At 44.0% G+C, this 26,265-nt stretch overlaps 1 protein-coding gene across 1 annotated transcript in view; it reads left to right on the plus strand.

Moving 5' to 3' along the window:
* LOC109891838 (kin of IRRE-like protein 3) overlaps positions 1 to 26,265 on the plus strand; it is a 305,246-nt gene that overhangs the window by 178,344 nt on the left and 100,637 nt on the right. Inside the window, exons 4-5 of the mRNA XM_031826835.1 lie at positions 18,046 to 18,203; positions 20,052 to 20,202. Coding sequence (XP_031682695.1) covers positions 18,046 to 18,203; positions 20,052 to 20,202 — 309 coding nt within the window. The remainder of the gene's footprint in view (positions 1 to 18,045; positions 18,204 to 20,051; positions 20,203 to 26,265) is intronic.

A 26,265-nucleotide genomic window follows, 5' to 3' on the forward strand; every position in this document is an offset into this window, starting at 1 on the left:
GTAAATATGTCATAGACCTAGCTATGACTGATAGCTAATGGTAGCTAGCTAACACCCATTGATAATTCATACAGGCATTAGCTAGATATTATATTACCTCGACTTGATCTGACATCTCTGATAGCTCTTTGGATTCTTCTCTTGTGGAAGGAAGACAAATTTACTCAATGATCTGCTAATACATTAAATGAAAACTGTAAGGGCCATCGCCGGAGATGAGAAGCAGGTACGGGGAGGCAACATTTAATAAGGAACAGACATGAAACAAGACAGGCACAGTGTCGGCACACGGGCAACACAACGACACTCGACAATCAATGCAGCAGCGGGGAACAAAGATGGGGAACTGACAAATATAGGGGAGGTAATAAACAGATGATTGAGTCCAGGTGACTCCAATAATACACTGATGTGCATGGCGGGTAAAGGCAGGTGTGCGTACTGATGGTGGCAGGACTGTGAAATGCTGGGGAGCCTGGCGCCTTCGAGCACTAAGGAGGCGGAGCGGGAGAAGGCGTGACAGTACCCCCCAGTACCCCCCCCCCCCCCCCCCCCCCCCAGCATGCCACCCGACAACCCACCTGGGCAATCCTGACGGGCCGGCCGAGGCACAGGCACTGGACAAAGCAGCTGGGTGTAAAATCCAGACGAACTGGCAGGGGCATGGGAGCCTGGCTAACTGGCTGAGGCGTTGGAGCCTGACTACCCGGTTGAGGCGTGACAGCCTGATGAGTACACTGGCACATGGGAGCCTGATGAGCCGTCTGAAGAGTTAGATGCCTGGCGAGCCCGGCTGAGGCCTAACTTGGGATGGGTGCCTGCTGAGCCAACCCGGGACAAGAAAACCTCTCGAGCCAGCTAGGGCGTGAAACCTGACGAGCTGGCTTAGGCACCCCTGGTTCCATTGGTGGAGGACCCCAGACCCGACATCACCACCGACCGGAACTCCAGCCCTCCCCGATGCCTTGCTAGATGGTTGCTGCATTCTGTAAGGACCGGTGGCGGAGCAGGTACGGGGAGTCAGCATTTAATATGGAACAGACATGAAACATGACATGCACAATGTCGGCACACGGGCAACACAAAGGCATTCGGCAATCAATGCAGCAGCTGCGAACAGAGATGGGGAACTGACAAATATAGGGGAGGTAATAAACAGGTGATTGAGCCCAGGTGAGTCCAACAATATGCTGATGCACGTGACAGGGAAAGCAGATGTGCGTACTGATGCTGGCAGGAGTGCGTAATACTGTGGAACCTTGCGCCTTTGAGCACCAGGTAGGAGGAGCGGGTGCAGGCGTGACGGAAAACAAGCATTTTTGATTGCAAGACTAAAAGGCACTACGGTAGAGTGACAGTGGAGTTGTAAACATCACTCAGCTTTGCATTCTCTCAACCAGCTTTACCTGGAATACTTTTCCAACAGGAGTTCCCATATATGCTGAGCACTTGTTGGCTGCTTTTCCTTCCCTCTGCCGTCCAACTAATCCCAAACCATCTTAATTGGGTTGAGGTTGGGTGATTGTGGAGGCCAGGTCATCTGATGCAGCACTCCATCACTCTCTGTCACGAACCCCGCTTCCTGAGTCTGTGTTTGCCTGTGTTTCTGTCCTGGAGTGTGTTTCCGGTGTCCTGGAACGCACCCTGTCTGGTTGCCGGGCAGATTAGCTTGTTGGGAGATCGATGTTCACCCGCACCTGTATCCCATCAGTAATCTGCACACCTGTCCTGATCATCACCTCTCCCCTTCAAAAGCTCTGACCTGACATCCATTCCCTGCCGGATCGTTAGCCATGAACAGTATGTTGTGCCATAGTATCAGCCTCAAGTTGGATAGAATTTGTTTTGTTGTTTTGTACGTCTTGCTTGCCTTCAACTTACCTCCGTTTGTTCTGTCTTCAGTTACTCACCCGGATCATTTACCCCATTCCCGCCTGGTCATCGGAGGATTCCGCTTCCCCATTGGATCCACCTATTTACTCCCATCAACTCACCACCGCTGCCCGCTACGCCACCTGGATGTATCTACCCACTCACATTCACTTGTAAATAAATACTCACCTTCTTCCTACTCTCCTTGTCCTGGTCTGCTTCTGGGTTCGATTTTGAAGAAACGTGACACTCTCCTTCTTGGTCAAACAGTCCTTACACAGCCTGGATGTGTGTAAGGGCTAAGCACAAACCAGATTAGATGATGTATCGCTGCAGAATGATGTGGTAACCATGCTGGTTAAGTGTGCCTTGAATTCTAAATAAATCACAGACAGTGTCACCAGCAAAGCACCCCCACACCATCACACCTCCTTCTCCATGCATCACGGTGGGACCCCACACAAGTGGAGATCATCCGTTCACCTACTCTGCGTCTCAAATTTGGACTCATCGGGAAAGATTTCCACCGGTCTAATGTCCATTGATCGTGTTTCTTGACCCAAGCATGTTTTCTTCTTGGTCTCCTTTAGTAGTATTCTTTTTCAGCAATTCGACCACGAAGGCCTGTTTCACGCAGTCTCCTCTGAACAGTTGATGTTGAGATTTGTCTGTTACTTGAACTCTGGGAAGCATTTATTTGGGCTTCAATTTCTGAGGCTGGTAAACTCTAATAAACTTGTCCTCTGCAGCAGAGGTAACTCTGGGTCTTCCTTTCCTCATGAAAGCCAGTTCATCATAGCGCTTGATGGTTTTTGTGACTGCACTTGAAGACACTTTCAAAGTTCTGGAAATGTTCCGTATTGACTGACCATCGTGTCTTAAAGTAATGATGGACTGTCATTTCTCTTTGCTTATTTGAGCTGTTTTTGCCATAATATGGACTTGGTCTTTTACCAAATAGGGTTGTCTTCTGTATACCATCCCTACCTTGCCACAACACAACTGATTGGCTCAAACGCATTAAGAAGGAAAGAAATTTCACAAATTAACTTTTAACAAGGCACACCTGTTAATTGAAATTCATTCCAGGTGACTACCTCATGAAGCTGGTTGAGAGAATGCCAAGAGTGTGGAAGGCAAAAGGTGGCTACTTTATCTCAAATAAAAAATATATTTGTTTAACACTTTTATTTGGTTACTACATGATTCCATATGTGTTATTTCATAGTTTTGATGTCTTTACTATTATTCAAAAATGTTTGTTTTTTTAATATAGGAAAACCCTGGGTAGGTGAGTCCAAGCTTTTGACTGGTACTGTATGTAGTACAGGACTGCCTTAAATTAGTATTAAATGTACCTGAATTTTCCCTTAAACCATGCTAAGATCCCTTAATATGAATTATATCGGCCTTAAATTAAACAATTGGCCTCCCTTATTTTAAAAACCAGAAGGGGACGCATTAAACATACATTAATTTCAATTGTTGGTCAGTGCACATTATTTTTAAATTTAAGGGCATATCAAGGATGTCACGAAACGTATCCTTAATAATAACTTACTACAAACGTTTGATACATTAATTGAGATTTTTTTTGTTTATCCTCGAATGTTCAGATTAAGTGCTGATTAAGGAACACATGACGCTTCTTAAAGATTATGCATCCTTTCGAGTAATGATGGCACTGCACTTTGTAAGAAAACCACAAGCGCAAGTATAGGTATTTCTGTTTTTTATTTTTTTATACATTTGCAAAAAAAAATCTATAAAGCTCTTTTTGCTTTGTCATTATGGGGTATTGTGTGTTGATTCATAAGGGGGAAAAGTTTTTAATCCATTTTAGAATAAGGCTGTAACGTAACAAAATTAGGAAAAGTCAAGAGGTCTGAATACTTTCCTAAATTCACTGAATGAGCCTTACTCTTGAAATTATGAGATAGGAAAGTAATGGATAAAATCTAATTTAAAGATGCAGCATACAAATGATTTTTTTGCAGCATATATAGCAGTGGTAGGCTGCCGCTAACAAATACGCGTGGAGGAAACACTGGGTCTATTTTTAGTAGCCTGTTGAAATAATCTCTAGTTCATTTTCCTTTTGTTTCATACACAGCTAAAGACTACTCCACAAAGCTGAGGTTAATTAATGTCACCCCAGACTTCAGGAGTAAATATGAAGTAAGTTTGGCACCCAGGGAAAGACAAGAGAGAGTAGAGGGAGAGTGGAAGATGATAGAGCAATTAGAGTGAGGGGGAGAGCGAGGAAGGGAGTAGATAGAGGGGGGAAGAGAGGAGGAGAAAGTGCAGAGATGGAGGAAACAGAGAGAGAGCGGGTAAGATCAGAGAGAGAGGAGAGACACTTGAAGTGAGCAGTGGGGGGGGCAAGGAAAAGTGGTTGGCAAAATGTTGACTACAGCCCCCAAAAGCATTTAAGCCCATTTCAGGGAAGCAAAAATATATATAATAAGGCTTTCACCTGCTAAATAAATTCTGATAACGTCAATTTGAGACTTTTATTTTTTTAGAATCTAAAGGATAAAAACTTCTTTAAAGTGAATTGAATTGAGGTGTTTCTCCAGTGTCATTCAATGTATTTTAATTCAGAGCACCTAACTTGGAAAATTTAAGCATGTGTAAAGTACATACCCATTCTGCATCTTAAAATATCCTTGATGTTTCTCTTTAATGGATTTATTTTGCAACTAAGTGAAATTAGGGTGAAATATGCATGATTTGTGGCATTTTACCCCTTAAATACCCTGTAAACCCTGTTTAAGGGGTGGTGTAAGGTGTTTTGAAATTTTAAATAACACCTGGTTTTGCACATAATTCATTTGATAAATTAAGGACAAATTAAGGCACACATAATCCTGGACGCTGATTGATTAAAACCGCTTTCCATCTGGTGTCTATTCCACAAGTTACCACTGGCTAAATCTTGAAATGCCTATACACTCTGTTCCATCTCAGCCCAGCCAGACAATCTCCACTGTAAAAAGCATCTAGACATTATCTCCCATTTCTTTTAGACTAGCAATTGGTTTTCAATAGCAGAGATTTGTATAAAACTTGAGGTCTGTCTCGCTGACATTTGCAGCATTGTTCCATTATTAATGATTCAAATTCGATCTCCAGCAGTCCCAAAGCAATACATGTGTAGAGGTCGGGAGTCTGGACAAGATAGGCAGGCAGCTTTTTTCAGCCAATCAAAATAATCAGCTAGCATCATTTTTATGGACACACAAAGAAATGTCAATAGAAAATAGGTCAAACGAAATGAAATGCAGATAGTTTGCAGTCTTTCAAGCTTCAGTTTGAAGTGATTGGGCCAGTAGGAGGAACCCTTTCATCTGGTCTAAAATTACCCTGTGTAGGGTGCCGTCTTTCAGATGGGACGCTAACTTCTCTAGGGTAGGGGGCAGCATTTGGAATTTTGGATGAAACACGTGCCCAAATTAAACTGCCTTCTACTCAGGCCCAGAAGATAGGATATGCATATAATTGGTACATTTGGATAGAAAACACTCTAAAGTTTCCAAAACTGTTAAATAGTGTCTGTGAGTATAACAGAACTGATTTGGCAGGTGAAAACCTGTGAAAAATCCATTCAGGAAGTAGGATTGTTTGTGTGTGTAGTTTTCTATTCAATGCCATTACAGTATCCATTGACGTAGGACTCAAATTGCAGTTCCCATGCTTTCCACTAGATGTCAACAGTCTTTAGAAGTTGTTTCAGGCTTGTATTCTGAAAAATGAGGGAGTAAGAGCAGTCTGAATGAGTGGACACTGCCGTGTCACAGAGCTTTTTCATGCTCGCGACCAAGAGAGTGCCTTTCTTGTTTACCTTTTATATTGACAACATTATTGTCCGGTTGAAATATTATTGATTATTTAGGCTAAAAACAACCTGAGAATTGAATATAAACATCGTTTTGAAATGTTTCTATGAACTTTACAGATACAATTTAGATTTTTTTGTCTGTTGTGACTGTGTTTGAGCCTGTGGATTAATGAAGAAAACGTGCGAACAAAACGGAGGTTTTTGGATATAAAGAGAGAGTTTATCGAACAAAAGGAACATTTATTGAATAAATGAATGTCTTCTGAGTGCAACCATATGAAGATCATCAAATGTAAGTGATTAATTTTCTCTCTATTTCTGACTTGTGTAACTCCTCTTTAAACCTATGTAAAATAGTTGTATCTTTTCTGAATTTTTCTGAGTATTTCTGTATTTGAATTTGGTGCTCTGCAATCTCACTGGATGTTGGCCAGGTGGGACGCTAGCGTCCCTCATACCCTAGAGAGGTTAAATGGGTGTCCTGACTCTCTGTGGTCACTAAAGATCCCATGTCCATTATCATAAGAGTAGGAGTGTCCAGGCTAAATTTTCAATCTGGCCCTCATACCATCACGGTCACCTAATCATCCCCAGTTTACAATTGGCTCATTCATCCCCCCTCCTCTCCCCTGTAACTCTTTCCCAGGTCGTTGCTGTAAATGATCATGTGTTCTCAGTCAACGTACCTGGTAAAATAAAAAAAGATTGTGTGTTGTTGACTAGCTCCTCTGAACAACAGTGTCCTGACAAGAACACACATGTTCTGTGCCAGGTGAAATCACGCATCATTAAATCATTCTTATTAATGTCACGTCCTGACCTTAGTTCCCTTTTTATGTCTCTATTTTAGTTTGGTCAGGGTCATGTTTTGTGTTCTATGTTTTCTATTTCTATGTGTTTGGCCTGGTATGGTTCCCAATCAGAGGCAGCTGGCTATTGTTGTCTCTGATTGAGAACCATACTTAGGCAGCCTGTTCTCCCACTATGGGTCGTGGGTAGTTATTTTCTGTTTAGTGTGTTTTGCACCTGACGGAGCTGTTTCGGTTGTTCTTTTGTTGCTTGTTTGATAGTGTTCAGTTTTACCATTAAAATGATGAACACTTACCACGCTGCACCCTGGTCCTCACCTTCTTCCACCATCGGCCGTTACAATTAATGTATCCAAATATATGTAACTTGGAAACAGCTTAAACAAATGCAAATGCAGCTACATCTATATCCTCCAAACACAGTTGAATGCATGTCAAAGAGGAGCCAGTCTTTGTGTGGAATGAATCTGATCACACCTCATATGAAGGGCATCATTGTCTATTGCGTGTTAATTAGCAGTGAATAATAAATGAATGGCCTCAAATACACATTAAGGAGTGAATAACATCTGAATATCCGAGAGGAGCCATTATTTGTGGGGAATGAATCTGGTTCTGGTCACACCTTGTATGATGTGCCATATATACATTGTCTGTGACATGTTAATTAGCAGTGAATAACACCTTAATGAGGAATTATTGTGTTTTCAAGCACCCACAGATGGTGGATTGTGTAGGACTGGGTTTAACTCACTTTTCACCAGACCAATCAATCTGATTGATGTGTGGAATAACCCAAACCACCTCATCTTAACACATTGGAATCTTTGACAGGATACTGTAACTACTATCAGAATCTAGTCAGTCTAATTCCTTCTGTCGATAACCCTCCTATTTACGACAACATATTTAATTGTAATGTTTTTGACGGATAAACTAATTTAACCATAATATTCCCATTTCCTCCTAATTAAAACTTGGCTAAAGGCTGTTGCCAGCTTTGAAATGTCTTTAGCAGTGAGAACTTGTTAATTGCTTTAGATCTGTCATGGATTCACAGAGGAGGGATGGGAGGCATGGCCACAAGTATTTTTCTTCCTACTTCGTATTTGGCACAACAAATCCTTGCCGGCACGAGAGACTGAAAGAATGTCTTCATTCTCTTTCATTCTCCTCCTGCCTGTACATCAGTTGACATTGTGCCCCTCCGGAGTCTCCAGCCAGAGCGGTGAAACAAATTGTACCTTATCTCGGGCTCTGGGACCCATTACATTCCCCATTTTAATTAATCACAGTTTAATTAACTTCAGTGGCATCTCCCTTATCTGGAGAGGTAACATTCACTAAGGCAAGGTGTTACGGTGTGACAGGCAAACGCTGGCAAGTTCTCCTGCTGCGAATGTGACGCATACAGACACAAATGCACTGCCAATCTCCTTCGGTGCTGTTTGTTGGTGTCACGACTTCCGCCGAGGTTGGCTCTCCTGCCCGTTCAGGCGGTGCTCGGCGGTCGTCGTCACCGTCCTACTAGCCACTACCGATCCCTTTTCGTGTATCTGTTGGTTTTGTCTGATTGGTTTCACCTGTGTGTTGTTTAGTTAATTAGTGTCTGTATATAATGTAGGTTGTCCCACCCTTGTTTTGTGCGGGATTGTTTATTTTGTCATTCATTTTCGTCTGTCGGTGTTATTGTGTTTCTGTGTCTGTTATCCAACCACCTTGATTAGATGTGACAGTTGGCGGTGGAGACTTGGTACTGACTCTTTCCATTCGATTTCAAGCAAGTGAATGGGCTACAATGGCATGGATAAATGTGGGGAAAATGAGGGTGAAAGCCTAAAGAGGAGGTAGAAAACTTAGGCTGGTAGAAGAGAATTTGTCCCCAACCAAATCTCCAGAAGAAAACGTTTTCTCTCGCCTGCAATATCCTGCCCTGGACACGTTTTTATCTGGATGTTGGGCTGTGCGTGCCATACCATAGAACTTGTAGCGTAGAACTTTCAAGAAGGATATGCCGACAGCTCTGCATGTGTGTGCTAAGTGCATGCTAACAGCTGACGTGAAGAAGAGGATGTATTACGTCATCCATCTTAAAGTATAGAGGGTGAGAGTGCGAGGGTGAAGGCACAAATGTGGCACTGCCAGTGAACCCACCATGAAAGTGATTAATCGGTCCCAGCCACCAATTCCTGCGAGGTGGCCATCTTAAGAACTCACAACCAGATCCAGGTACATTTGAAAATGGGTCACATTTTCCCCAAGTCATCCTTCCCTTCAGTTTATTTCCTAAATTAAATTGCTATTTCTTCCTGGCAATTTTTTCCCCCATCTACAGAACTGAATGACTTTGGTCCCTCCCAAGGGGTCAGTGAATCAAGGGGAGAGAAAGAAAATGTAATTTGGTGACAAAAAACAAGGCTCTAGTGTGGAGAGAGAGAAATAGAGAAAGAACGGGAGAGAGGGAAGGGGAAGAGAGGGGGCTTTTTGCATCCAGCGGCAGTAATTAAAGGAGGGGGTGCTTAGTCCACCTCCATGTAGGCCAGCTCATGAGAAATCTATTGACTGGCCACGTTAAATCGTCAATTTGGAACCATTAGGCCATGCCACATTCACAAACATGGTAGAAATGATGATGGGGTTACTGGAAAGGAGGGCCCCATCTCTCTCTCTCTCCCTGTCACTCTCCCCCTCTCTCAACCCCCCCCCCCCCCCTCTCTTTTTCAATCTCTCTCGCTCTCTCTTCCCTTGCTCTCTCTGGGGTCTAACTTGGCTTCAGAGACCAAACATCACTGCTGATGTTGTGAATTAGGCCCGTGTAATGAGTCACGCGGTATTAGCTCCTTTGCCGACACATTGCAAAAATGCCATCTGGTTCCCTCATTTCTGACATCACGGACGACACAACACAAGGCCTGGGAGGGTGGGAGGGTGAACTCACTGCACTGGTCAGTATTATATGTGGAGTTCCCAAGGCCTGTTGCATAGCTGTTTCACACCTCTAAAATGTGTGTGTGGTTGGTGTTACCTGATGCTCATCCAGAGTCTGATGCTGTGTCCCAAATGGGAGCCTATTCCCTATTTAGTGAAAAACATTTTGTTTTACAAATAGAGAATAGGGTGCCATTTTGGATGTGGCCTAAGACAAGGAACCCAACAGCATGAAAAGTCAGGCAGGCAGTTGAGGACAGATGGCTAACAGTAGCGGCTTGTATTAGATAATAATGTAAATGTGCTTGTTTATGATATGTTGTGCCAGTGACAGCTGTAGTGTTTGTTGATTTAGCATCACAGACCGAGAGATATTGAAAATGGTTCCCTGTATTGCACCAGTCGGCGCAGAAAGGAGCCCCATGAATTATTCACTGCATTTGGTTTGCTTTCAGTCTCTCTTGGTCAGCGTTTCAAATGGCACCCTATTCCCTATACGGTGTACTGCTTTTGAACAGACACATTTGGTCCCAGGTCAAAAGTAGTGCACTAAATAGGGAATAGGGTGCCACAAATTGTAACGGCGTTCTTCGTTTGTTGAAAGAGAGGACCGAAATGCAGCGTGGTGGTTACTCATGTCTTTAATGAAAAAAGAGACGGTACATGAAATAACGATAAATACAAAAAAACAAACGGAACGTGAAACCTAATACAGCCTATCTGGTGAACACTACACAGAGACAGGAACAATCACCCTCGAAAGACAAAGCGAAACTCAGGCTACCTAAATACAGTTCCCAATCAGAGGCAACGAGAATCACCTGACAGCTGATTGAGAACCGCCTCAGGCAGCCAAGCCTATACAACACCCCTAATCAGCCGCGATCCCAAATACTACAACCCAATACGAAATACAATAACATAAACCCATGTCACACCCTGGCCTGACCAAAATATATAACGAAAACACAAAACACCATGACCAAGGCGTGATAGAACCCCCCCCCCAAGGTGCGGACTCCCGGACGCACCTCAAAACCATAGGGAGGGTCCGGGTGGGCGTCTGTCATTGATGGCGGCTCCGGCTCGGGACGTGGACCCCACTTCATTAATGTCCTAGTTCCTCCCCTTCGCGTCCTGGGATAATCCAACCTCGCCGCCGACCATGGCCTAATAGTCCTCACCCAGAACCCCACAGAACTAAGGAGCAGCTCGTGACTGAGGGGCATCTCGGGACTGAGGGACAGCTCGGGACTGAGGGGCAGCTCGGGACTGAGGGGCAGCTCGGGACTGAGGGGCAGCTCGGGACTGAGGGGCAGCTCGGGACTGAGGCAGCTCGGGACTGAGGGGCAGCTCGGGACTGAGGGGCAGCTCGGGACTGAGGGGCAGCTCGGAACTGAGGGGCAGCCCGGAACTGAGGGGCAGCCCGGAACTGAGGGGCAGCCCGGAACTGAGGGGAAGCCCGGTACTGAGAGGAAGCCCAGTACTGAGAGGAAGCCCAGTACTGAGAGGAAGCCCAGTACTGAGATGAAGCTCAGGTAGGTAGTAGGCTCCGGTAGATCCTGGCTGGCTGGCGGATCTGGAAGATTCAGGTTGACTAGCAGATCTGGAAGATTCTGGTTGACTGGCGGATCTAGCTGCTCTATGCAGACTGACAGCTCTGACTGCTCCATGCAGGCTGACAGCTCCTTGCAGACTGGCAGCTCTTTGCAGACTGACAGCTCTGACTGCTCCATGCAGGCTGACAGCTCCTTGCAGACTGACAGCTCCTTGCAGACTGACAGCTCCCTGCAGACTGACAGCTCTGACTGCTCCATGCAGGCTGACAGCTCCTTGCAGAATGGCAGCTCCTTGCAGACTGGCAGCTCCTTGCAGACTGGCAGCTCCTTGCAGACTGGCAGCTCCTTGCAGACTGACAGCTCGTTACAGACTGGCAGCTCCTTGCAGACTGACAGCTCCTTGCAGACTGGCAGCTCCTTGCAGACTGGCAGCTCCTTGCAGACTGACAGCTCCTTGCAGACTGACAGCTCCTTGCAGACTGGCAGCTCCTTGCAGACTGGCAGCTCCTTGCAGACTGGCAGTTCTGGCTGCTTCATGCAGACTGACAGCTCTGACTGCTCCATGCAGGCTGACAGCTCCTTGCAGAGTGGCAGCTCCTTGCAGACTGGCAGCTCCTTGCAGACTGACAGCACCCTGCAGACTGGCAGCTCAGGCTGCTTCAAACAGGCAGGAGGCTCCGGCAGCGCTGTAGAGAAGAAAGGCTCTGATAGCGCTGAACAGGCGGGAGACTCCGACAGCACAGGAGAGGAGGAAAACGCTGGCTGCGCTGAACAGACAGGAGACCCCGACAGCGCAGGAGAGGAGGAAAACGCTGGCTGCACTGAACAGGCGGTTGACTCCGACAGCGCAGGAGGGAAGGAAGGCTCTGGCTGTGCTGAACAGGCGGGAGACTCCGACAGAGCAGGAGAGGCGAGGCGCACTGTAGGCCTGATGCGTGGTGCGGGCACTGGTGATACTGGAGCGAGGACACGCACAGGAAGCCTGGTGCGGGGAGCTGCTACCGGAGGACTGGTGTGTGGAGGTGGCACAGGATGTGCAAGGTTAGGGATGTGCACAGGATGCCTGGTGCGTGAGGCTGGCACCAACTTCACCAGCTGACTAACACGCACCTCAGGACGAGTATGGAGCGCTAACTCAGGTGCCATCAAATCCCCGACACGATCCGTCGGACGAATATGATATCTATAGCACCAAGCTAGCAACTCCCTCATTACTCTCCACTCCACTTTCCCCATTAACTCCTTCACAGTCTCTGCTTCGCTCACCTCTAACACCGGCTCTGGTTCTGGTCTCCTCCTTGGCTCCTCACGATAAACAAGGAGAGTTGGCTCAGCCACTCTCCCTCTGAGCCCCCCCCCCCAATACAGTTTTTGGGGTGACTCTCGGGTTTCGCTCCGCGCCGCCGTGTCTGTTTCTCCAACTCCATTCGCCTATAGCCTTCTTCGCACTGTTCCAGCGAATCCCATGCGGGCTCCTGCACTCTCTCTGTGTCGGCCGCCCACCTGTCGATTTCTTCCCACGTCGTATACTCCATAACGTCCTCCTTTAGCTTTTCCTGCGGTCGCTGCCTGTAACCACGCCGCTCGGTCCGTGTGTGGTGGGTGATTCTGTAACGGCGTTCTTCGTTTGTTGAAAGAGAGGACCGAAATGCAGCGTGATGGTTACTCATGTCTTTAATGAAAAAAGAGACGGTACATGAAATAACGATAAATACAAAAAAACAACAAACGGAACGTGAAACCTAATACAGCCTATCTGGTGAACACTACACAGAGACAGGAACAATCACCCACGAAATACAAAGCGAAACTCAGGCTACCTAAATACGGTTCCCAATCAGAGGCAACGAGAATCACCTGACAGCTGATTGAGAACCGCCTCAGGCAGCCAAGCCTATACAACACCCCTAATCAGCCGCGATCCCAAATACTACAACCCAATACGAAATACAATAACATAAACCCATGTCACACCCTGGCCTGACCAAAATATATAACGAAAACACAAAACACTAAGACCAAGGCGTGACACAAATGAGACTGAAAGCAAACCAAATGCAGGTTGTCAACCTAACATTATTGCCTTCTTGCTGGTCTCATTAGTCGATAGAGAAGAAATTAAAACACAAAGATGATTTTTCTTCCAACATCACAGTATAACACAGAGGATCACCACTGATTTGAAACCTGAGACTCCACCTTGTCAATAACAAATATAGTCTATAGTATAGTATATAGTATACAGATGGTAAAATTAGAGTGGAAACTCAGGGAGGAAATTGCCCCATTATGACTTGATTTTAGAGCACTGATAATGTATAAATGTTAACTGGTACTCCACCAATGCATCACCTTCATGAAATGACTTAAAAATTACTTCAAATTTCAATGTGACCATTTATTCTCACAGTATCCGTTCAAGCTGTGGGGGATGTTTCACATTTCAGATCTTCAAGCAAGGTCTTGATCTTCAGATTTGAAAATATTAGAAAAATGTATTGTGCAGATTTTGGTCAAGGTGAAGGTTGTTGAAGCCTGTACTTTATTTACACTTTGACTTTTTAAACTATTCTTGAAGTTACTTAAACGTATATACAGTGAGCTCCAAAGTATTGGGACAGTGATTATAATAAAAAAATGTGGCTCTCTACTCCAGCTCTTGAATTTGAAATTATACAATGACTATGAAGTTAAAGTGTAGATTCTCAGCATTAATTTGAGGGTATTTTCATTGATATCGGGTGAACTGTTTAGAAAGAACACCACTTTATGTACATAGTCCTCCTGAGGGAGCTTCAAGTTCCTTGGTGTCCACATCACCAACAAACTAGAATGGTCCAAACACACCAAGCTGGTCGTGAAGAGGGCACGACAAAGCCTATTCCCCCTCAGGAAACTAAAAAGATTTGGCATGGGTCCTGAGATCCTGGTACGGCAATTGCTCGGCCTCCGACCGCAAGGCACTACAGAGTGTAGTGCGTACGGCCCAGTATATCACTGGGGCTAAGCTGCCTGCCATCCAGGACCGCTACATTGTCAAAGACCCCGGCCACCCCAGTCATAGACTGCACTCTCTACTACCGCATGGCAAGCGGTACCAGAGTGCCAAGTCTAGGACAAAAAGGCTTCTCAACAGTTTTACCCCCAAGCCATAAGACTCCTGAACAGGTAATCAAATGAAAACCCGGACTATTTGCATTGTGTGCCTCCCCCCAACCCCTCTTTTATGCTGCTACTACTCTCTGTTTATCATATATCCATAGTCACTTTAACTGTACATTCATGTACATACTACGTCAATTGGCCCGACCAACCAGTGCTCCCGCACATTGGCTAACTGGGCTATCTGCATTGTGTCCCGCCACCCGCCACCCACCACACACCAACCCTTCTTTTACGCTACTGCTACTCTCTGTCCATCATACAGTATATACATAGTCACTTTAAACGTATCTACATGTACATACTACCTCAATCAGCCTGACTAACCGGTGTCTGTATGTAGCCTCGCTACTGTATGTAGCCTCACTACTGTTATTTTTCACTGTCTTTTTACTGTTGTTTTTATTTCTTTGCTTACCTATTGTTCACCTGATACCATTTTTTCACTATTGGTTAGGGCCTGTAAGTAAGCATTTCACTGTAAGGCGCACATGACAAATAAACTTTGAAGAAATAAAAACTTTGTCCTCCCATTTTAGGACTATGTATTCACTTACATGTGTATTAAAGTAGTCAAATGTTTAGTATTTGGTTCCATATTTCTAGCATGCAATGATTACATCAAGCTTGAGACTACAACATTTTTGGATGCATTTGCTGTTAGTTTTGGTTGTGTTTAATACTATTTTGTGTCCAATAGAAATGAATGATAAATAATGTATCGTGTCGTTTTATGAGTCACTTTTATTGTAAATAAGTATAGAATATGTTTCTAATTACTTCTACATTAATGTTGATGCTACCATGAACTGAAAGCAAACCAAATGCAGGTTGTCAACCTAACATTAATAATGACGAGTGAGAAAGTTACAGATGCACAAATATCATAGAACCAAGGCATGCTAACCTCTCACCATTTTTGGGGGGGGGGTATGATAATTGTGCGTCTGTAAATGCTCAATGCTTGAAATTGCACTATGCCACTGGGCTTCCACCATTTTAAAGTAGTTAACTGGGTGGGGATTCCTATGAGTTGGGAGCAATAAGCCAATGAAGAAGTGCAAGGTAGCCTAAATGGCACTGCCCACAAACGCTATAATGGCACAGATAGAAAGATGAGTCCTCTATCTATATTCATGGCCTGTTGTATTCGCCCTCTCAATGGTTATAATGGTCCCATGTGATCTCGCCTTCTCCCAGCTGCCTTTCATCTTTGAGGACGTTTCCATTGTTACAGCGGTCACTTGACTATCTTGTCAATATAATGGACAATCTTTGGCTCTACCAGTCTCATTGTAACTGTGCTGAACAAAGATGGCTGACAAAAGTGAAAGCAATTGCCAAAGCTCTAATCAGTCCTCCCCCAGCTGTGAGGGATGAGTAATGAGCAAATAGGCCAAGTCATGCCCTAATGAAGTCAGCTAGCTTTCTCAAACTCCATCTCCATCAAACACTCTTTCTCTAACTCTCCTGCTGCTGCCACCGTGCCGTATAAGGCATTTGTCTGCATGTAGCAAGCTATACCTCTCTCCTAATTTACCCCTGGGAGGGAAGAAAAACGGATGACGCTAATGAAGTGAAAGCAGCAAAGGCAGTAGTGGTGATAGAAGGCCGCGGTGGGGATGTCCAATGTCTAAGTATTGCACTGAAGTGGTGGTGATGACGATAGGCCTTATTTTGTATCTGTTTCATGTAATATGTTACATATGAAGTGTATGGAAGTGCATATTGTGCATGTTAAGGAGTGACAGAGAGATCATTGACAGATGCTGCTCTCTCTCTCCCCTTCTCTCCCTTACTCTCTTTCTGCCAAGCACTCAGGATATGCCAGCTTTATGTTGCCTTTGATTTAGGCGTGCCCCAGATCTGCTCTCTAATGAGCTGAGTGTTTAATCAATAATTCCCTGGAGTTTGAATACAAATCTAGGGTGATCAGAGCTGGTTTCACACAAGAATGTAAGTGTCATTAACGAGCTGGGATTCGGCAAAACTCTCCCCAACTAGCTACCCTCTTTCCTTCTGTCTTTCGTTCTGCCTTTCTTTCATTCTTTCTTTCTTTTCTTCTTTCTCTTGCCTGAAAGGAGGCAGACTCTCTGGTTTCTGCTTCCTCTTTTGCCTCTGAGTAATCGCTCACCTGTGAGAAGTGTCAGACCACACAAAGCAGTAGCAGGGGTGAGGATGATGATGTATAGCCTCTATGCAACACAGTCTAAGCAAATTCCTACCACTGAATATGTATTTGAAATGTAGGCTACTTGTTCATGATGATGTACAATATTTGGATTTGCGACCACGTTGAATGTATATACTTCAGCCCCCATGCTGCTCTGAAATGAAGTGTATTTTATTCTATAGTGCCTTCAGAAAGTATTCATACCCTTTGACTTATTCCACATGTTGTTGTGTTACAGCCTGAATTCATAATGCATTAAATATTTACCCATCTTACCCATCTACACAAAATACTCCATAATGACAAAGTGAAAACACCTGGATTGTACAATATTTGCACATTTTTCTTTAAAAAATTCTTACAATCTCTGTCAAGTTGGTTCTTGATCTTGCCATAGATGTTCAAGTCAATTAAAGTCAACCCTATAAGTAGGTCACTCAGGAACATTTAATGTCGTCTCGGTAAGCAACTCCAGTGTATATTTGGCCTTGTGTTTTAGGTTATTGTCCTGCTGAAAGGTGAATTTATCTCCCAGTGTCTGTTGGAAAGCAAACAACCAGGTTATCCTCTAGGATTTTGCCTATGCTTGGCTCTATTCCATTTATTTTTATCGTAAAAAACTTGCAGATGACAAGCATACCCATAAAATGATGCAGCACCACCATTTTTGAAAATATGAAGAGTACTACTCAGTGATGTGCTGTGTTCGATTTGACCCAAACATAATGCTTTGTATTCTGGACATAAAATATGTTTTTTGCCACATTTGTTTTCAGTTTTACTTCCGTGCCTTATTTGTAATCAGTTCCCTCTTTTCACTCTTATGAAAGTTAGTATGGTGGAGTTACTACAATCTTGTTGATCCATTCTCACTTTTCTCCTATCACAGCCATTTAACTCTGTAACTGTTATGAAGTCAAAATGTACCTCAAATTGAAATCTTTGAACGATATCCCTTCTCTCCTGCAACTGAGTTAGGAAGGACGCCTGTATATTTGCAGTGACTGGGTGTATTGATACACCATCCAAATTGTAATTAATAACTTCACCATCCTCAAAGGGATATTCAATGTCTGCTTATTTTTTTATTTTTTTACCCATCTACCAATATGTGCACTTCTTTGTGAGGCATTGGAAAACCTCCCTGGTCTTTGTGGTTGAATCTGTGTTAGAAATTCACTGCTCGACTGAGGGACCTGACAGATAATTGTATGTGTGGGGTACAGAGATTATGTTGTCGTTCAAAAATCATGTTAAACATGATATTGCATGCAACTTATTACGTGACTTGTTATGCACATCTTTACTCCTGAACTTATCTTAACTTCCCATAACAAAGGGGTTGAATATACACCAAAATGTGGAAAAAGTCAAGCGGTGTCAATACTTTCTGAAAGCACTGCATGTTTTCATCCCGGACTGAAACATCAGAAGTGTTACCCTGAGTTGGTATACAATGTCATAACAAAGCACTTGCATTGGTTTTGGGCCAAACATGCTGAAGATTTAGCATTTAGAGACAGTGGCAAAACCTAAGCATGGATTGCTGTTTTACCATGTCTATAAACTGCTTACAGAGTAAAGAAACCAATATGTAATTTTGTTGTTTGGATGAACCGCTATTGTAAGTCTTTAACTGCTCTACAACACTACAAATCTAACAGAAATGAATGCAAATAAATGGTTTATGGTACTCCACAGTTCCCCCTGATGACCCTGTGATTGTTGGGGCACCTGTGGTGAGCCTAAGGGCCGGTGACCCCCTCAACCTGACGTGCCACGCCGACAATGCCAAGCCTGCCGCCTCCATCATCTGGATTCGCAACGGGCAGGTCCTGAATGGCGCCATGTTCTCTAAGGTAAGGATGTTGGCGTAACTTCCACTAGGGATGAGGCAGGACATGTCCCCTCCATATTCTAAAATTGCAGTTTTATAATTTCACTGTAGCTATGGATCTAGACTGGGTATGGTTTGGGCTAGTTTTGATTGATCTCTGTGCTGACCTGACTCTTTCAACAGGACATCGCTATTTCGCACATATTGAAACTAATTCAACACCTTAACCATTACACCAAGAGATTCAAACGGACTTATCAAGGTTGCTACAATGTCCCCTTCCTACGGAAAGAGTGCCCATCACTTTTCTATATGCAGTCACTCATACCCAGACTTTGATGGTATCACAGTAACATCATCCCACTTCTGACACCAATATATAGAATTCAGGGGTTTGCACTGACCAGAACTCCAGTGAATGTCAACCCGACACCATAGCTGTTACGCCAAGAGATCCAAACCTAGTCGCCACATACATGTACTGTAGGTACTGTATTTATTAACGGACAAATTCAATACATACTAATAAAACTGTTATTATAACTCTATACAAGACAGGAATTAGGATATGATGCACTAAAAAGTTTAAAGGTGCATTCACTGAAATTAAGTTTACATAAATAAATTCATTATGCACCTGAAATGTGTCTTTTGGACCTTGATAAGAGGTGTGCTCGCTCTTCCCTCACTTGGAGGAATCCTTCCCACTCTTCCTCATCCTTTCCTCGAAGTGTCCTGAAAAAAGCCTCACTCTGTCAATTTAATGGCAGCTGAGATTATTTATTTGATTCACGGGGCAAGATGGAGCACTCACGTTTTTCTTTAAACATGACAAAAAAAGAGAAAGCATTCCAACACTCTACATTATGGATGTGTTCATGGGCAATTTGTTCACGTTCTCAGTCCTGAGTAGGAAACGGAGAAAGTGAGAGGCGCGTTTAATCTTGCAGTGTGATCTTGCTCTTTCTGGGGTGAGTCTAACCACAAACTGACTGGAGGGCGCTCCCTTCACTCATTGTAAGACCATGATTTAGACACAGGCATGCCACTTAGACATATGTATTTCTATATCAGCGCTCTCTTTCCTGATTAAATAAATGTCTCAAAGCTTGAGAAATGTTTTTGGGCGTTTTGAAAAATGAGAGGACTATTTTGGGAAAATAATTCTATTGGGATCTTGATGGTTAATAACTGACACGGATAGTGTATAGCTACTTTGTTAGTACTTAGTATCAGCATCTGTATAGAACATTTGAAATGTGTCACGTTTGATAATGTTTGCATCATATTGATTACACGTCACACTGTTAGGACGTCAAATCTTTTTGATTCATCTGAATCTGTTAACAGCTCCATTTTAGACTCATCAGGATAAATAACTTTGGAGACAGAGAACCAATATGTTTCATCTTCATCCAAGGATGAAGCTGGGTTTTGGAAAAACATACTTTGAGTCAGATCATGACTTGGCTTGGCATATCAAGGCATGCAAATTGAGGCAAACGATAGAGAGACAACTGATTCCATCTGTCCAGTATGACATCAGAAATCTTCAAGAAATGTACCACTAAACTCTATAATATGTCATTACAAATATGTTACTACCACATTATTACTATGTAATTAAGGGTAAGCCATACTTGAGATTCATGAGGTCATACAGTTTGTATATATTGCATGATGTACTGTAAATCGATTGCCACCCACCTACTGTATAATTTGCAATGGCAGTGATATGTGCTTGCCTTATTTACTTTAGTTGCTCTCATCACTCTGGATAAAGATGCTAAATGAACACAATGTAAATGTAATTTAAATAAGACATGTTGTAATGATACTAGCGATCTCTGTTCTTGCATTGTTTCCTCAGACACTGTTGCGGGATGAGCGAAGGGAGAGTACAGTCAGCTCACTCTACCTCTCTGCCTCCAACATCGAGACAGGCCAACAAATCACCTGTCGGGCCTCAAACAAGGCCTTGCCCAATGGGAAAGATGCCATTGTCACCATCGATATCCAACGTGAGTGCGGCGCCCCATATCTCACACAAAACTCATCCATTGGTCTATCTATTTGAACAATCAAACACGGTCTTTATCCTATTTCTACTGCAGAATTATACCCCTAACATTGCACATGCTAACCCAACATCTCCAATATTTATTAACAATGTCTTTTGGAGGGTCCAAGGCTGGGTTTTGACAAACACTGTCGAAATGTGAATTCTATTAATTGCAGCACTTCCCATTCAAAGAATAATTAACATATTTGTCTGGGAGCACAATGAAAGAGATCATGTGTTTGATGTCATGGTTTCAGCCAGTGAAAATCAATGTTAGTGTTTGCTATTTGATTCTTCCTGTGTGTGTGGCCATTGTGTGCACTTCTCTTTCTTTCTTTCTTTCTTTCTTTCTTTCTTGTGCTCAACCTGCCACTACTCATTTATACGAAATTACTACCAAAAGAGATTCCTTCCGAATAGTGAAAAATAGGCCTCCTCTGTACAAAAATGCAATTCTCAGAAGGTATTATTTGATTACTAAAACCATTTGCCATAAGTTAGGAATTTTGAACAAAGGCCTTTTGCGTCCCTCACAGCTCCTTCAAAGCTATTAAGTTTGACTAATAAAACTGAAATACTATTCAAGGATCCATTACGTTTGACAGGTCCATTCTTCCTCATCGTGCATTCTTTTTATTTTTGTGTCTCATCCAAAAGGAATCCTCTCCCCAAGCCTTGGCACGGGGAGAGACAGAAACAAGAGCGCTAACTGACTAGCTGTTGTTGTGTATACTGCCAGAGAGGGGCCTCATCATTTTGTCATGAAAAACAATGGCGCATTTTTCCCTCGCGGCAAGTCAACTGCTGTATAAAAACAAATGTTTGATTCAGCTCTAGCTCTTTCTGTTTGGGTAGACTTGAGTTTGCCTGAAATAAAATATATACCTAGCAGGCAGTAGCAGCAGCACTGGAGCAATAGTGATGCCGTTTGTGCTCGAATCAATTTGGGTATTAAGGTGAATCTGATACCGATCGTAAGCGTAGCTCGTTTGATAGGAATGAACTGCAACAATGCAGGGTTGAGGACAGGACTCTCCCCAATACACCAATAGTGGTGAAAGAACAAAGCCTCCCAAGAGTAACACACTCTATTGGCATGGCAAAGCTGTAGGAATCAATTCTCCTCAGGATGGAAATGTGAGAGAAGACTACCCCCCCCCCCCCCCTCGCCATAACAGACCGGGAAGAGCTTGAGCGATGGGTCTGCCTTTAGCACGCAGCATTAGCCTTACTGATTTCCAATTGGGCATTTGCGTGGGCCCACCTAAATGTGTCTCTTGTTTCACTTTGCATGCGCATTCAGCAGCAAAGGGAGGGGTGGGGGGTAAAATAAAACACAAGGAAGCAATTTAGAAAAGTGGAAAGCCAGACATAAGCCACTAGCCACAGGCTCCCCTGTTACCGAGGGTGGGGGAATGGAAACAGGTGTTCGATGAATAAGTGATGACAGCGCGTGGCGAGGAGAAGAGGCCACGAGGCTCGTAGGGGTCCTCGGGGGGGCGCTGACTGCCACAAGGAGAGCCCTACTGTCACAGTAGCCAGTTAATATTGATGAGAGGCAGCTGGTTTGGGTGACGGTGGCGGGCGGTGTGGAAAGAAGCACAAACACAAACACATGCCCCATAATGCATTGGGCAGAGGGCAGACAAACACGGGGGAGGAGGGTTAGCTTGGGACACGGGGACCATCTTGTTGGCCACTCCAATCACGTCAGACATTCTCTTACTGCTTGCAAGGGTGTTTTGATGGAGTATTAGCATATTTCTCCTAGCTCTCTGTCTATGTGAATGTGTTCCTGACCACCTGAATATCTGTGGTGGTCCACTATGCAGTAGAAATAAACACTGTAGGGTTTTATGTCTCATGGGTTTCATGACCACATCTTTATAACAATTCAATATTGATGAGATGGTAGACCATGTATCTAGAATGCAATCATCTCAACACACACTCCCATGATGCTCTTCGGCACAACCCCAATACACATCTCCTCCCAACCTACTCAAATTGTCCCCATTATGAACCACAATTATGAACAAACTTACAAGCAAGTATCTTGGTGCCCGTCTATCTCTCATAGGGTAACGGTGGTCAACGTGGCTCTCAATAACAATGTCTTTAGACTGTGGTGTAGGCATTGTAGCCTGTGAGTAGCCTGTGTCACAGTCTCGTCACATCCTTGAGTGGGTACGGCTGATTCAGTGTCCTGAGAACGTGCCTGTGAGTCCCTATGTGACCACTGCTGGGTCAAGGTGTCACCCAGTAACAGTTCTGGACCAGACAGGACTGGCGGTTCTTTCGGTGTGGTTTTACTCAACAGTAACGGTCTGTGTTACTGTGTGATCTGTGTGCCTTTTTCAGATGACATTCTATGCCGTCTTAACAGTGTAGGACACAGTCTGAGCAATGTCTGTAGCAGCAACCCACTTTGGTCCGTTGAGGTAGTTCCTGGCTAAGACAGTTTCTCTTGGGTTGAAAGGGCTGTCCTTTGCTCTCAGTTCACAATATTTGACTTGACTCTCCTATTGACGGCGTAATGTCTCTTGCGTTCGGAGGTTTGAGAAGGTCAAAGCTTGCGTGTAGATCTCTCTTCATGTGTAATGAGGAATGTTCTTGTATTTGTATTTGTATTTATTATGGCTCCCCAGCTACTCTTCCTGGGGTGCAGCAAAATAAAGGAGTTTATACAATTTAAAAAAAATTACAACACATTCACAGATTTCACAACACACTGTGTGCCCTCAGGCCCCTACTCTACCACTACCACATATCTACAGTACAAAATCCATGTAGGATAGAAGAACGCTGTTCAAGCGTTGGTGCACTATCCCTTGACCCTGAGACGCTTTCAATGCATGTTTCATGGTCTGTACCAGGGCTTGGAACCAGTTCAGGGAACAGAACTGAAAACCTGAAAAAATTGACATTTTTCAACGAACAGAAACATAACCTGGAACAAAAGTGATCCATACTGTTCCTGAACAGAAGCGTTATTTTAAAAACATGGGAACCAGTTAATAACCAGTTATTTTACATTCCAGGCATTTTTTTCCAGTCCCACAACAAAATGCAACAAAGCTCCTATGCAAAGCCTTCACTCTGTCCCTCAGAAACATATTCCAGTGTCTGCCTGCAAGCTAAAATCTTTGTCTGTGCTCCGAAGCATAGGCTACTGACTATACTGACGTTACATTGGCACTTGATTCAGAAGATAGGGAGAGAGATTTTTAATTAGCTAGGATGAGATGAGGGCAGTGGGAAGGCCCCTAATGTCATGTAATCTGAGAAAGAAGTTGAGTAGGGAGCCAGTAGATTGCAATTGACTTTAGTGAACTATTAACAGAATATATTTACAAAAGAATACATATAGGAGCAGTCAGCGTAGTACATCAGGATGCACAACTGCAATGCGTTTCGACTACTAGAGTCTTCCTCAAGCAGCGTTGAGCTAGAGAAGAATGGATTAACTTTTTCAATGCAAGTTAAGAATACTATAGGCCTAGTTATCACATTTCACGTTGGATTTATTAATTTCAAAAATGTAAGATGGGTTTTTAATTCTGGTACAGCCCTACAAACACAAGCTTGTTAGCTAGCTAGTTCAAGCACATTCAAAGTTACTCCATAGAAGCCGCTCCTCCTAGGTACAATTCTGAGGACCTAATTCATATAATGCATGTCATAAAAAGATGCCCAGCATTTCAAGCCTCCCCCTCAACCATCTCTCGCTCTTTCCCCACCTGCAAAATGTCAATTGCATCTTGCTCCATAGTCTTTGTCTGTGCATCATGCTTGAAAACAACTAGCTTGCCAGCTCTTTCTGCAATGACTGATGAGGTAATTTAATTAGCTAAATGTAAAAAACTTGATTTCACAGGTTAAACCTCTTGAGTGTAGGGGGCAGTATTTTGATGTTTGGATGAAAAACGTACCCAAATTAAACTGCCTATTTCTCGGGCCCAGAATCTAGAATATGCATATAATTGTCAGATTAGGATAGAAAACACACAGTTTCCAAAACTGTCAAAATATTGTCTGTGAGTATAACAGAACTGATATTGCAGGCGAAAACCTGAGGAAAATCCAACCCGGAAGTGGCTTCTATTTTGAAAGCTCCGTGTTCCAAAATCAAATCAAATCAAATGTATTTATATAGCAAATCAAATCAAATCAAATGTATTTATATAGCCCTTCGTACATCAGCTGATATCTCAAAGTGCTGTACAGAAACCCAGCCTAAAACCCCAAACAGCAAGCAATGCAGGTGTAGAAGCACGGTGGCTAGGAAAAACTCCCTAGAAAGGCCAAAACCTAGGAAGAAACCTAGAGAGGAACCAGGCTATGTGGGGTGGCCAGTCCTCTTCTGGCTGTGCCGGGTGGAGATTATAACAGAACATGGCCAAGATGTTCAAATGTTCATAAATGACCAGCATGGTCGAATAATAATAAGGCAGAACAGTTGAAACTGGAGCAGCAGCACAGTCAGGTGGAAGTTGAAACTGGAGCAGCAGCATGGCCAGGTGGACTGGGGACAGCAAGGAGTCATCATGTCAGGTAGTCCTGGGGCATGGTCCTAGGGCTCAGGTCCTCCGAGAGAGAGAAAGAAAGAGAGAAGGAGAGAATTAGAGAACGCACACTTAGATTCACACAGGACACCGAATAGGACAGGAGAAGTACTCCAGATATAACAAACTGACCCCAGCCCCCCGACACATAAACTACTGCAGCATAAATACTGGAGGCTGAGACAGGAGGGGTCAGGAGACACTGTGGCCCCATCCGAGGACACCCCCGGACAGGGCCAAACAGGAAGGATATAACCCCACCCACTTTGCCAAAGCATAGCCCCCACACCACTAGAGGGATATCTTCAACCACCAACTTACCATCCTGAGACAAGGCTGAGTATAGCCCACAAAGATCTCCGCCACGGCACAACCCAAGGGGGGGGGGGGGGGGGGGGGGGCGCCAACCCAGACAGGATGACCACAACAGTGAATCAACCCACTCAGGTGACGCACCCCCTCCAGGGACGGCATGAGAGAGCCCCAGCAAGCCAGTGACTCAGCCCCTGTAATAGGGTTAGAGGCAGAGAATCCCAGTGGAAAGAGGGGAACCGGCCAGGCAGAGACAGCAAGGGCGGTTCGTTGCTCCAGAGCCTTTCCGTTCACCTTCCCACTCCTGGGCCAGACTACACTCAATCATATGACCCACTGAAGAGATGAGTCTTCAATAAAGACTTAAAGGTTGAGACCGAGTTTGCGTCTCTGACATGGGTAGGCAGACCGTTCCATAAAAATGGAGCTCTATAGGAGAAAGCCCTGCCTCCAGCTGTTTGCTTAGAAATTCTAGGGGCAATTAGGAGGCCTGCGTCTTGTGACCGTAGCGTACGTGTAGGTATGTACGGCAGGACCAAATCAGAGAGATAGGTAGGAGCAAGCCCATGTAATGCTTTGTAGGTTAGCAGTAAAACCTTGAAATCAGCCCTTGCTTTGACAGGAAGCCAGTGTAGAGAGGCTAGCACTGGAGTAATATGATCACATTTTTTGGTTCTAGTCAGGATTCTAGCAGCCGTATTTAGCACTAACTGAAGTTTATTTAGTACTTTATCCGGGTAGCCGGAAAATAGAGCATTGCAGTAGTCTAACCTAGAAGTGACAAAAGCATGGATTAATTTTTCTGCATCATTTTTGGACAGAAAGTTTCAGATTTTTGCAATGTTACGTAGATGGAAAAAGCTGTCCTCGAAATGGTCTTGATATGTTCTTCAAAAGAGAGATCAGGGTCCAGAGTAACGCCGAGGTCCTTCACAGTTTTATTTGAGACGACTGTACAACCATTAAGATTAATTGTCAGATTCAACAGAATAGCCCTCATATAGCTAATATAGCCCTTCGTACATCAGCTGATATCTCAAAGTGCTGTACAGAAACCCAGCCTAAAACCCCAAACAGCAAGCAATGCAGGTGTAGAAGCACGGTGGCTAGGAAAAACTCCCCAGAAAGGCCAAAACCTAGGAAGA

Source organism: Oncorhynchus kisutch, linkage group LG6 (assembly GCF_002021735.2).
Source record: "Oncorhynchus kisutch isolate 150728-3 linkage group LG6, Okis_V2, whole genome shotgun sequence".
NCBI classification, from domain to species: domain Eukaryota; kingdom Metazoa; phylum Chordata; class Actinopteri; order Salmoniformes; family Salmonidae; genus Oncorhynchus; species Oncorhynchus kisutch.